Here is a 14572-nt window from a genome sequence, read left to right on the forward strand (position 1 = left end):
GCAAGGCATGGAACAAGTAGATGCAGCAGAGTGTAACATTTGTAATGTGCTGATGTAAGTAATGTGAGAGGAAAAATAGAATGAGCTGAAACATATACAGGAGCAATACAGGAAGTGATCCGTACGTTCATTTAAATAACTTTTTATATGCTGTGAAATTGGCAAACTAATTTTGAGACTGTTCCTCAATTAAAAACTAGATTTTAACCTGGATAAACCTAGATTTAGAGTTTCTATTGCTGCATTTCTGGTCACGTCTGTTATGTAATATTGGAGTAAAGCTTACTTCTTGTATAAGTGTTATGCACTAACAGGCACGTAGGATTTTGCAGCCCACATATTGGCTGTAGTACAACTGGAAGCTACATCTAGTCTGTGTAGGATTTATCCTCCAAACTTAAATTGTCTAAAGAAAGTATCTTTCAAGTAAGTGCAAAGAGCATTGGATGCAAAATATTTCAGAAATCTGACAAAAAAACAAAACAAAAAAAAATTAAACATTATGTGTTCTGTTGACTCACCGCTAAGCTGCTCCATGAAGCAAACATTCCCATGAGCATTGAAGGCCAGAGTGTCTGGTGTTATACATAGTGTGTAGAAGAGGTGGGAGGGTCTGATGCTCTGCAGGGCCAAAACACACTCTGCACACACGGCCCAAACCTCCTCCTCACTGAGGCAGCTGTCCCGCAACGAAAGAATGTCGGCCAGGGAGACGTTTTCCTGTGGACGTACAGAATGTTCTGGTGAATAAAGAAAGAGGAGCATCCAGCTGGATATACATCACCTGGCAATCACTGGCTCTGGCTCTTTTTATTTCATTTGATAGTTACTTGACAGGGAAGTGGGTTATGAGACTAGGGGAAGATATGCGGCAAAGGTCGTAAGGCTGGGAATCGAACCTGCAACAGCCTCGTCGAGGTCTAAGGCTTCCACAATTTCCAACATTTGTCTTTTCTAATGGTAAAATTTATGAGAAAATGTTTTTTCTTTTCTTTTTAAATGTGAGCATTGAATTTTACAGTAAATAATCAGAACTGTTAATTCAATTAAATAGATAGGTCATTGACTTTAATTGAAAACAATATGGAATTGATGGATTAATTACAATCTTACGAGGCACCTAATCAGAAGTTGTTACTGCTAGAGAAACCTCCAGAAACCTTTTAAAAAGGTATCCAGATGGAGAAATAGATAATATAGGAGCAGCACTCCAAAGAGCTTTATTATGCGTTCACCATTTATAGGAGGACGGGGATGAGCTTTTTATAATTGAGTTCCTTGCTATGATGAACAAAATGGCAATATAAATAAAAGTTCCACCTTATTTAAATCTAGTTTCTCCCATTTCAAATTCATAGTCCTGAAGGATACTAAGCATATAGTACTGTCTGGTTGGAAAGTGGGGGAGTGGGTGTTAGGGGAGTCACAACATCGAAATACTTCAGCAAGAGCTTTTTCATAGAAATCCAAACAGGCCCAATTTATTAGAAAAAAAAGACTATTTAAATAGTTATGTACAGCTAAATGACATTTGTTTTAGAAAAGAAATCAAACCAGCACAAGGCATCAGAGTGCACTGTTAAAAGTCGAATGTCTGGTTTTGCTTCGTCCATTGACAAGGAGTATTTGGTCCAAGAGAACTAAACAGGGATTTAACAACACTCTTGAGAGCTCAGATAATCATTAATTAACACATCATGAACAAATATTATTTTATGCTAAATTCAGGACGCATTTAGGTAAATGTTATCATTTCTACAGGCATTGTTACTCTGATGGGGTAAAGCCCTTTTTGGAAGAAGTTTTTTTATTTAAAACATTGTGGTGGAGAACTTTGTGCCTCATTTTCTGCTCATGATCAAACTGCATTTTTGTCCAGAGGATTACTGTCCTACAGTGATGCAGCTGTCAAAACCCAGGACGCCGTCTATCGTACCACGCACACTCCATAACTCTGAATCACGTCAAGTTTTTGAAGTAGTCAGAAGTCTAAGTACAGATTCACAAACACTGCAGCAATATGTTGTCTTGGGGGGCACACCACCTTGGTGTTGTTCAGTCAACACTTTGTTTCCAGCCAATATTTACATTTGTGGACCATATGAGCAACAACGAGACCATCGCAATTTAGCACAATGGTCCCAAATGAATTCAACAAAAAGATTTGTTGCAGACTTCTGTAACCACACAAATTTCATACATGCATCTAACAATCACTGTCTTTAGGTAAAATAAAGTCTTGTGTGTTGTAAGAAGCCACAAAACCAATTTAAAATAGTGGTTTTTAGAAATGGATTTTCTTTGAATAACTATTTTATATATTTTGAGCCTTTGTGCTCAGATGTCATCACTCCATAGATGTTTGTCCAAATTCTTTTAGTTCCACCATCTCTCCTTGTCTCAGAAAGAAAAACTGTCTGAATATTATCACATCAGTTATTTATGTTGTTCAAGAAGAGTTTTCTTGTAAATCAGCTCTGACAAACTGAAATAAACAAAAAATACTAACACTAGAGTCAGACAAGATCTTAATAGAAATATATGTGCTTACATCCCTCGAAGATATGCAGAGCATTCAGAAACAGTGACCTAATTTTGAGACCAGATGTAGGAAATCGAGTATTTTCTACAGGGGACAATATTTGTTCTTCTAAGAAAAATGATGCACATACATAAAGTGCACACACTCAGTTGTAGGCAACTGTGGATCTACACACCCACACTGAACACACTGCATCATCTGTGATCCATTACCAAATGGCACCATTTACCCTGGCAGGCGCAGTGATCCCAGAAATCCCAGGCAGTATCCAGCATAATGCAGGAGTCTGATTATTACAGGATCTTCAGTAGGCTCAGAACACAAAAGCTGGCCGTCACTCAGACACAGGGGTGGATGTTTGGAGAGTAAAGTGTGTCACGAAGCAGTCGCTGTCAATTCCTCCACACAGCACTTAAGCACGAATTTTACACTTTTTTCCAAGACAGAAAATTAAAGCATCTAACAAGGGCTTTATTTAAAAATTTCTGCCACCTACACTGCAGGTCTTCTTTGGAAACCCACGAGTAGCATTTGATTAGAAATAAAGTACCATATTGAACATATTCATAGGAGGAAGGTGGCAGCAGGTTGTTAGAAAATGCCAAATTTGTGTGATGAAGTTGTGTGGAGATGAAGTTGTGTGGAGAGAAATTACAGGGCAGAGATGAACCACTTCATGCAGTAGCAGCAGGAGCAGCATCACCAGAAATAGATAGCTTCCCATGAGGACAGTGCAGGGAAACACTAGTCTCTCTCAGCCTGCTCAACTTAAATGTGTTAGCCTACATAAGCTCCAAGGTTCCCAACAACCTCAGATCTTTGAACTTTGGAAATGAGAGGAAAGGAAAGGTCAGTGTTCTTGAGGGTCATTCTTTTCTACACAAACCCAATTATGAAGTTTGACATTCTTAAAGTTTGTCCTGAATTAAAGAGGTGAAGATCCAATGAGTAGCAAAACTTGTGTTGACTTTCAGTAAACTGACTCTCTTTTTCTTTTTATGAGTTCCTAAGATTATATTTATGTTAAATTGATCCGAACACAATCTTTTGGTTCATTTTGTTTGTAAAAAATAAAACCAAACAAACAAACAAAAAAGATCAGATCAGTTTACTGGCCAATCAAGCTAAGTGTTGCCATGATCATCAAACTAAGTGTGTTGGAAAATAAAATCATTATCTCCATAAAGCTTGTCAGCAGAGGGAACAGGAAGTGCCCAACGACACACCGGGAAGGTGTTTTCCAAACCTGGTCCTGAAGGGGCATTTAAAACATACACAGCAAGGTGTTTTAAATGCCTCTTTACTTCCAAACCCCTGGTGTAAATAAGTGGGTGGTTTCAGTTTTCTCAGGTAAGACACCTGTGATATTGACAGGTTTAGGAGTTTAGGAGCTTTGGGAACATCTGTCCATCCTGAAGCTCTGACCCCAGCCAAACTCCTGACAGAGCTTTGCCTAACAGTTTTCTCGATGTTGTGGTTATCTTTGTTGCTTGTGACATTTTTTCTACCATATTTTTCCTTCCTTCCACTCAAGTTCCCATTACTAGGCTTTCATTGTTATGTTGTATAAATAGCCAGTATCTTTAGCAATGTTCTTTTGTGGATTACCCTTCCGTTAGAAAGCCTGATGGCCAAGTCAGTAGTCCTCCTCCTTTATTATGTAGGTCACAAAAAACATTCCCAATGTTTTTTTTTTTTAACTCTAAACTATAATATCCAAAACATAAATAAACATTTAAATTGTGTTAATCAGTTTTTAATTCATGTATATAATCTGAGTTTTACTTTGTGGATTAAACTGCTGAAAAATATTAACTTATCCATGATGTACTGACATTTACGTACTTTTCATTTAGTCGTAAATAACATCACACTTTAAAAACCCATTCCAGTGAAATCCACAACCTCACCTCATCTTCCAACAGTGGAGGGAGATGCTCCAGATCATAATATCCATATCCCTCATCAGGTTTCTCCAAGTATGTGACAGCAGCATCACTCCCGGAAGTCTCCATTGCACCAACTTTGATTCCCTCAAGGAGCGCAGCGAATTGCAGCCCAGACAGCGACGTTTCCAGCACAGACAGATGGCATGTCTGAGCTCTCAGGACAACACCATCCTCGCTGGCAGTCCACTGCCACTGTGGGACGCTGGCGTCCAAACGAGCAACGCCATAAAGAAGATGTAAAGTGCAGCAATGCGTTCGCTGTGTGCGCCCGCAGCGCGCTGCTGCGGTTGTTGGTGGGGGCGCTAGCCGGGCTCCGAGGCTGTCACGGCTGCAGCAAACGCCTCAGAACCGAGGCGAAACATCCTGTTTTATCCTGAGCTTCGGATGGATCTTCCCCTGCGTGTGCAGGAGCCAGAGGAGGCGGAGTGGAGAACGCTTCTGCCTGGATGCCACAGTTGGCTCTTCGCCCCCGCTCACAGTAGCCTCCAGTTTGAGTGACTCATATTTATCACTTAGTCCACATTATCTCCATTTATCCCTGTGATCATGCTCTGCTTGCTGTGTTATTTGATTAATATCTTGTTGTTTTTTTCACTGCTCATATCATTTACATGTAAAACACTCAGGATTTTCTACTTGATGTGCAGAGATGTTTTTGTTTGGTTGATTATAAAATTTTATCTGACAGTAAAAATTCAGCTGGGTTCTAGTGCAATAGTTCTCAAAATGAACCTACTATTTTTTAAGCCAGCAGAAGAAGAAGAAAAAAAAGCTAAGTCTGTACTGCATGGATGTGATAACATCACAAGAGGGACAGTACAAATTTATCGAGGAATGTATGACAGCATATTAGGGCCACTGTAGACAGAAAAAGGAGGAGCGAATTTCTGACCAAAAAATAGTCCGACATTTTGAGATTAATCTCAGAAATATTTTGAAAAAAAAAAAAAAAACTTGGACATTTCCAAGTTTTGTTTCAGTGAGCTATTGTGCTTTTGTGGCTCTTCTAGAAAAAAAATCTTCTGGAAAATTTCTGAGCTTCATCTTGAAATTTCTGAATTTCAAAAGTTGAAATTATGAAACTTTTGAAACTCAGAAATGTTCAAGTTTTGTTCAGGGAGTTATGCTGCTTTTGTGGCTCATCAATGCAAAAATGACTTGCATGTATGTCACTGACCCCTGGAAAATTTTGAGGTCAAGTCAGGAGCTGAACCTCTTCCATTCCCAAACAATCCACTTCATGGCAGCAGATGCTATCATGCTGAAAGAGGCAGCAGCCATCAGCTACACTGCTTCCGTTCAAATGTGTTAATGTCTGCAACAATGCAGAGATCAGTGGTACATGTCATGTGTTCCTGTGATAAATGACACACATTAGCACACGATTCATCAGACCGAGCCATCTTTTTCCACTGACCGGTCTCTGCCGACTCAGCAAACTCTGATGCAAACTGTATAGTCTGATAAATAGTTTTTTAGAAGTAGCAATAATATTTTCAGCTTCTATAGCTCAACTGTTGGTCCGTCACGTCTGCTGTTTGTTTCACCTTCGACCTCTTTTGATGGATTCTGACAACAGCAGATCAGGAACACAGTGCTAAAGCTCTGAATTTCTAGACACTGACCCAGTTGCCTGGCTGTTTCAATCTGGTCCTTGTCAAACTTGTTCAAATTCTTATGATTTACTCATTTTCTCTGCTTCTGAGACATCAACTTTACAAAGAGGTCACTCGCTGCCTAATATATTTCACTTTCTGAAACGTGTCACAGTCCAAGTCATTTATTTTACCTGTCAATAGTCTTTGTCCTATACTTGCAGTATTTTCTTCATAGCTGGATCAGCAGAATTATTTTTGGTTTCAGCAGAATTTGAGGCCTTCTTAATCCATCGTAATCGCTTGCTCAGTTTAAGTATTAGTTTGTGCTGTGTAATAAATAACAGAGAACCCAGTTGGGGTCCAGTGGCGTTCAGGTTGCTGATGGGCAGAGGAGATTGCACTTACAGCGGCTCTGTGGCCGCTGTCTCTAAAACGCTGTCTCTGAACACGCATTGGGGAGCCACAGGTGGATCTGTTGACTGCTCAGCCTTGTCATGTTGAGATTAAAGCAGTCAGTACTTTCCCTTTAGCACCAGACAGTTATTGTGATCATACAAACACTTTAGAGTATCCCCTCAATGACTTATTACTGAGAACAAAGCAGCGTGATTTGATTTTTGTTGGCAGCATGAAGTAGCCAGGAGAGGGATGGATTCAAAGGGTGTTTATTCTTCACATGGATTAGCTGCTAATCTACAAATACCACAAAGCTTCTTGTAGCCATGAGCGTCTGAACCTCTGAAGGTGAGGCACTAGTTGAAGCTAATGAAGGAGAGTTTTTATTGAATGTTTTTGTCATGGAGTTTTTTCTTTCTTACTGCTGTGGCAGACTAAGAAACAAAACTGCAGGGAATGGGTTCCAGAGAAATTAAGTACGCCTCTCTGTGTTGTTCTGGTTGATGGAAAATGCTTGACAAAGTTAAAACGTCTTGAACATCTGAAAACAAAAGCTTTTGCCTTTATATCTGAATATATCAATATATCTAAACCTCATTCATATGGGATAGAGAGAAACTTAATGCACAAAAACAGTTTTTGTTCACAGTAAAAAGAAGCAAAATGTTAAAAAATATGTGCAATCTCTGACAAAATTGTTGTAAATAAAAAAAAAAATGTCACATTGCCTGCTATCATTGCTCTGCTTTGATAGCAAACGATACTAAAGTTGTAAGATTATAAAATTACAACTAAATTGGCGGCATTTCTTCAGGAAGGCTTGTCAGCCAATGTATCTGTAGGATTTATGAATGTTTGTTGTGCAAACGTCTGCAATGTGCTCTGTGTGTTTGTGAGCATGAAGAAACATGCAGGCGTGAAAGCCAAGAGGGAAGAAGGAGATGCATATTCATCAAGCCTAGGAGAGGAAACGGTGTAACGGCACAAAATCAGTGCTTGCAGAGCTGCTGCAGAGAGAGTTGAGAGCTAAAGGAGAAAAACCACCTTCTAGACGCCCCAGTCAATGAAAGAAAGGAAGCAAAGTGACGTTATGTTTTCATGCGTTTGAGGTGGAGTTCAATCACCCGTCTTTAATTATTTGAGCTGCTTCATTGTTGATGAAATGAAAATTGGAAAAATATGCCCAACTGAGCAAGAAGGGGAAGCTAGCGTCCTGAATATTGCAAATCTTCTCTCCCAGCAGTTGGTCGAATTTATAATGATCTCGGCTCCCAATGAACTTTTTAAGAATTTACATCCCTGCTGATATTAGTATAATATTTTAATTTCTTGTAAATAGTCTGTCGCTGTTTTTGATCTAGAAATATTTACGTCTTGGACTCCGTCATAAGTTTTATTGATCTGAGTATGCTGTTTTTAAGAACTGTACAATATTGTTTTTCTTATTATGTAAATTTGCACTGACTCCAGTGTCTCTTCTTCCATTTTCTGTTATACTTTTACCTTTTATGGCCTTGTTGATTTAGTCCATCATCATGGTTTTATTTTGCTGCTGGTTCACCTGCATAAAACAATAAGACCTATTGCTATTTTACATCTATAGTTCATTTAAAGCAGGCTAAAAATAAGTATTTGAGAAGGCTGATATATAAAAATTAGCATGAGAGTTGGAACGGAAGTGTCCAGTATTTAACAACGTCTCCCTGGTTGCCAGGCCAATCCAGAAGCATGTAGTACTCATGGACAATCCAGCTGATGCATTAACCTGACTATTAACCTCTGTCTTGCTCCAGATGCCAGTCATAAAGGCAGGTGTCATCTTTATTAGACTAAGTTCCTGCTTTTAAACACTAGATGGCGTTCCTGGATAGTGAGCAAAACCAGAGCAGAAATCTAGCAGGAAACCTCCTGCTGGATTTCCTATTTCCTTTCTTCTTTATTTTTTTTTAAGTGTGACTTGAAGTTACTCACCTTGTGCATCAAATTACTTCTTTACATCACTGTTTGTTCACATGTTGGAGGTTAACAGCAGTAGTTTTTGCCATGGCTTGCCCCATCTCACAGAGGAAAACTCAAAGGAGTTCTGTAAATAGTCTGACATGTCAGAGCTCACTCTTGCACATTAGACCATATTTCTAAATCCTTTTCAAAGTCAAGTGTTCATTTGCAGCCCGAGACTCCCACAGCTCATCTGGTAGAAACAAAGAAATTTTTCAGGAGCAGACTCAACTCATCCTAAAGGGAATGTAGAGTTTTAAATTGGATTTTGTTCTAAGACAGCTGTTAGACTTTGGAAAGTCCCACTTTCTGAACTGACTGTAAATTAACACCATAATATTTGATAAAACTCCCTCTGCTTTGGAAACCATCAGGACTGCATTGTGTGATGATGCAAAATACTGCAAATGAACAGATGTATCATAGCAACTGAATGACTACCTTGCATTAACAGCTAGATTCACATGGACATTCACGTTGCAAGCTCATTAGCATATAGAAAAAATGGAAAGAGGAAAATTAAAATAAAAGTGCTGCTTAAAACATAAGAAAAATAAAAATAATATAACTGCTAAAACACCAAAAAGGACAATGAGAACCATGAGCAAAACACTGAGTTTGTTCTTGTTTTTCAAGAATAATAATTTAGAAGACTTTCTTTCCAATGTTCTGCTTTTGATGGAAAAAGTTTGATTATTTTTATGAACATTCCTTCTCAAAAATCACTCCTGTATGGGGACATTATCATGTCATAAAGAGGATTTTCTTCTTGGGGGCTTTGCAACATGGTTGTCACATTTACCATTTCTGAATATTTCTCTTATGCCTTATTGGATACCAATAACTTCTGCAGTGGGAGACGGATTGACTCTTATTTTACCTATATTATAACCTAAAATTAATATGTGAACATTCATTCACAAATGATAAATTTGAATTCTGCCATTTGAAATTATCTTTGTAAGAAGTACTTATGAAGTTTTGGATTTCCTTCCACAAGTCTCTTGGATACACCTGTTTATCTCTAGCCAGAATTTTTATTGGACAATTTAAAGACTCATTTCTGCCCAAATTTTGACTTCCAGGTTAATGCGATGAGACATTGTTTCAGTATTTTCACAGGATTTCAAACTTCCCTATTTTTCTCTAGTTATAATGATGGTCATTATGATAAAACAATTACATTTTGGCTTCATCAGATCACAGAATTTGCCTTCAAAATTTAAGCATCGTAACTATGTGTGATTCCATCAATGGTAATTTTTTTAATGATGCTTTTTGAGTTTTGGCTTTCAGACCAAACAGAGAGAAGGCTGATATGTAAAAAAAATATATGATACAGAAGTCATTTTATAGTGTAACAATGTCTTACTGCCTTCTTCATTTTTTTGCTTTTACACTTATTTCGCATGAAAACACATTTGGGACACAGAATTCATCTTCTTCCAAAGTTATTTGATGGAAACGGATTTCCATTGTGTTTATACATGCGTATAATTGTTTGAAGAGATTAATCTTGCAGCTTTAGAGACATAAATAATCCTTGTCCCAAACATGTGGAAGTCCACAATTCTTTTTCTTCCAGAAGTCGAGAGTGGATGTTTTCTGCTCTTTTCACAAAGGTTTTCTTGAGATAAGTTGATTCTCCAATAGTTTTCTCAACTTATTTTCCTACTTTCCACATATACTTTTTCCAAATGGTTTTGTTGAAATACCAGTTCAATCGTGAAAGACCAAGCTTTGTCTTTTCAAGCTCACTAAAACATTGGTGTGTGTGTTACACCTGATTTCGTCTTTCAAATGTTTGCCACAACTGCATACATGCAACTTAATTTCAGGGCATTTGAAGGATGAAATCAGGTTTAACTAGTTATCTTGAGAAAGCCATCGGGAGAAAGTACATGTGAAGAACGTCTACTGTTGGCTTCCATCCTGTTATTGTTGTCTGATTAATTTTAAATGTTCCACGTACCACAAACAAGAGGAGTACTTGAGGTGCCCTAAAATATTTCCACATTTATTCCTCCATTTAAGTGAAATATTGCACCTTTAGACCTTGAAGCTTTCTGAGCAGATCACTTTTAAGGTCTTCTGGACGTGTCTCACAGGTTGGGGATCAGGCAGAGCAGAACTAATATCAGATAAGCAAAAGTCAATGGACAGAAGGAGACTAATAAAACCACAGTACATTTTTAATTACTACAAATTTAAGAAAACATTGACAAAAATGTCTTCAGTACAGAGAATAAACCAGCAGAGGTGGACGTTATCAGCAGCCATGTGGGATTTAACAACTCATAACAAAAGACTTCCTCAGCATAATCTGCTGGTTTTACTCCTCTCCCTCCCTCAACACACTCAGATTTGCTTCCTGTCTCCTGGTCCTTTGCCACCCTCCACCCAGCTTTCCCGTTCTCTCTCTTCCCTGAAGTTGGGAGAATCAGTGGGGAGGTATGGACAGAAACATGTTTCACCTCTCCTCACCTGGCTGGGTGTCTTTATGTGACCCAGTGGAGTGACAGCCTCTTTGGCTCTCATAATCCGCCAGATTGATGGGTTAAAAGCAACACGTGATTCTTTGCACTCTTCCTGTTGTACAATGTTGCATCACCATCAGCAGAAGATATAAATAACACAAAAAAAGGCTGGAGGGGAAGGAAGGAGAGCAAACACACAAACAACACAGATTAGATGCTGATTGCTCTCACCAAATCCAGAACACGACTTTGAGACAAGGAGCTCAGTAATAATCACACGGGCTTGACTCAGTCTTTGTCATCATTTTACAATTTTTGCCAGTGCTTTGATGCATGGAGTAATTCAGCAGCGCAGCATGGTTGTCACGGGAATCCAAGTTAAAGGGAATATTCGGGCATGTCACTCACTGAGACGTCAAGTTGTTCTTTCAGAAACAGGAACCTGCCTTCGGATTGTCACATAATAGATATCAGGTGCAGCTGTGTTGACAGTAAGGGAGTGGGAAGTGGAAGAATAGGGCTGGGTGAGGAGAAATGGGTTAGCAGATTTGTTCATTACTTTCTGGTGCTTAGAGGAAGGATTCTTAGGAGCTGCTAAGTGTTATTAACGGGCTGGAATGCATCTTCTGCCTAGGGTTTCTGTCCTGATCGAATAAACAAAAAGAATAAATAAAAAAATAATAATCATGTTTGGCTGTTTGAAGCAATTTACAACATCAACTGACAAACTGTGACAAATCAACAGGCTTCACAGTTGATTCATCACCAAATAACACTGAATCATTTTTCCTAACATGTGCATGATAGTGAAGTCACACCCTTCTTGTGTTGTTTAATGAAACTGTTGTCATTTCCTCAGTAAATGTTATGATGGCGTTAAACCGGTGATGCATTCAGATCCTGCAGCAGGTTTGGATACACATCTCAGTCACACACATACACACAGCTGAAGACATTTCTGGGACACACACGCACACACACATATAGTAGAGAAACTGCTTTCTAGAAATTAAATGATGATATCTCATAAGCAGCTTTGCCCACCTCTTTCTGTCCTCTCTTTCTCTTTGATCTTCCAAACCTTCCTCCCTCGTCTTCCTTCATCCACTGAGCCTCAAATTCCAAGCCTGCCTTCACCTCCTGCACACACACACGAACACGCACGCATGCAGACACGTGCACACACGCGGATAAAAACACTCCAGCTCACTGCCACCCGCCCCGTCCTCGCACTCCCACCCTGCGAGTCTCGAGCATGTTATTTAAGTCAAGGACAGCATTAGCATGACGATCACAGCCCTCTGTCACAAGTCTTGTCTGCCAAGATCGGAGCCGGAGGAGCAGGCTGGGTTATTGATGGGAGACAGAACTACTTAACACATGAGGAGAAGGAGGAGTGTGAGAGAGCCAGAGGCATATGGAGTCAGGATGACATGGAATGTGAGAGATCAGAGATAGGAACAACAATCCCACCCTTCATCAAACGAAGGGTTTTTGTAAGGAAGATACAAAACTGTTTGTCATCTTTACTGGGCTAAAAAAACCCTCACATTTAACCGTTTTAAAAACATCACACAACACCTCTCAGAAGTATTCACACCCTTTTCAAATTTTTCCATATTACAACCACAAACTTCTATGTATTTTTCCGAATGCTGAGCTATAAATCAATGCAAAGTAATACATAATAATGAAGTGGAAGCGATGAGTTGTTTACTCAGTTATTTATAAGATCTGAAAGGTTTGGAGTCAATTATTCAATAAGTTCTCAATGGATGTATGTCATGTGGATGTATGTCTCAAACTTTGCACATCTAGAGACCAAAACATTTGTTTGCAACAAGAAGCTGAGAAAGACTGGATGGAGAACTCCTCTGGACGCCTGTGTTTGTGTTCTTGCCACAGATTCTCATTAGAAATTAGAGCTGGACTTTAACTTGGCTTTCTCATTGCAGATCTGGTGTATGTTTGAAACTAGAAGATGAATTTCTGCCTCCTAAGCAATTTCTTCAAATCAACTCTTGACCCTGACTCAGTTGGAGAAAATCTTCCCCACGGCATGTACTACCATGTTTCACTGCCATTGGGGTCCAAAGTCAACCCTGAGTATTTTAGTTTTCCAGTTCCTGGTTCAACACACCAGCAGAACTTTGTCATACTGAAAAGGTAGTTGGATCACATGAATCAGTTGTGTTGGAGCTGAGTTTTGTCTAAAACCAGCAGGAAGTGAACACTCATGACTTAGAGGACCAGTGTCAGTCACAAATATTGTTTTGGACATTAGTTTGGTTTTGATTTGGCCTGAAAACTTCCTTCCAAATGTTTTGTGTTCCCCACATGGTTTGTTGCCTTCTTAAAGCTTTCTTATAGCAGTGACTCTCTTGCTGCCACTAGTCCATAAAGGCTAGATTTGTGGACTAGACCATAAATTGTTGCCATGTTAACAAGATGTCCCTGCTGAGCTGTGAATCTCTACAGAACTTGTTAACACGGACCTCATGGCTGATTCTCTGATGGATTCTCTCTCTGTCCAGACAGTCGGGGTGGGTCAGGAGTCAGGAACCTTTTCAGGTCGAAGAGCCATTTTTGACTACAAGACAATCTGTCTGGAGCCATAAACCCCTCTCGACTGCTGGAAACAAAGAAATTGAAACGCATAATAGATAAAAATGGGTTTTGATGTGAAATAAAGTAACTCAGGATAAATATTTTTAGGTTGTATAATACTGAAAACCTCACATTTTTAAAAATAAACAAATAAATGAACACTTTGTCCTGTAGAATGAAGACAATTAGTTCTTTCCATAATGAAAGGACACTTAAAAATGGGTAGTTAACTATTTTACTGGGTGACAATAAAAGGCAATTAAGACTGGATTTTATTTAGGGAAATTAGAATAATCACATGTGTAAACAAAACTTGTGAATTTTCTTTATAAAATATTTTAACAACCGTATATCATTGCCTTTCTTCTTCACAGTAATGCATAACTTTCTGCTGGCTTAGCACAATAAATATGTTGAGATTTTGGGTTGTAATATGTATGTGATATTAAAAATCTGGCAAGTTGTTTCTGCCAGAATGTTGCAAAACCAGAGGGCATGAAAGAGCAGCCGTCGTAGCAGATGGCAAATCATTTTTCTGCTGTTGTTTTTGTGGGTAAACCAACTTATAAATTCCCATCACATCTTCATATATACTCACTTCAGTGAAGTTTTTTGTTCTCAGTTGGTGAACTTACCTTCTAAAAATCCCTGTTGGTGCTCTTGTTTACTCAGCATCTTCTTAGTAGATGAGCAACGACGGCTACGGTCTAGTACTGCACACAGCTTTCAATCAGATGGATAATCTGATGATGGTGAGGCAGAGGAGGGCATGGGATGGCCTCGGACATAAAAAAAAGAATCCAGCAGCATATTAAATGTACTCAGGCGTTTCATAGGCTGTCAAATATGAGTGTGATTAGTGAGACACAGAAGACACCCGTCTCATCGCTGTTGGGATGTGTGCACATGAGGAAAAGCAAATGTGCGGACAAGGTCTGTGGACGCACAACACGCAAACATGCACTCACCGAGCGTCGCCACTACCCAAAGCTGCAATCGTCTGAA

General features: G+C 39.1%; 1 protein-coding gene across 2 annotated transcripts in view; it reads right to left on the reverse strand.

Moving 5' to 3' along the window:
• Positions 1-4980, reverse strand: part of LOC129359819 (kinase non-catalytic C-lobe domain-containing protein 1) — a 35898-nt gene extending 30918 nt beyond the window's left edge. For both annotated transcript variants that reach the window (XM_055029724.1, XM_055029725.1), the window contains exons 1-2: positions 4453-4980; positions 522-720 (exon numbers count right to left, since the gene is read on the reverse strand). In XM_055029724.1, coding sequence (XP_054885699.1) covers positions 522-720; positions 4453-4557 — 304 coding nt within the window. In that variant the 5' untranslated portion in view covers positions 4558-4980. The remainder of the gene's footprint in view (positions 1-521; positions 721-4452) is intronic.
• Between the last annotated feature and the right edge of the window lie 9592 nt (positions 4981-14572).

The sequence above is a fragment of the Poeciliopsis prolifica genome, unplaced genomic scaffold (assembly GCF_027474105.1).
Source record: "Poeciliopsis prolifica strain line A6 unplaced genomic scaffold, Auburn_PproV2 SCAFFOLD005, whole genome shotgun sequence".
NCBI lineage: Eukaryota > Metazoa > Chordata > Actinopteri > Cyprinodontiformes > Poeciliidae > Poeciliopsis > Poeciliopsis prolifica.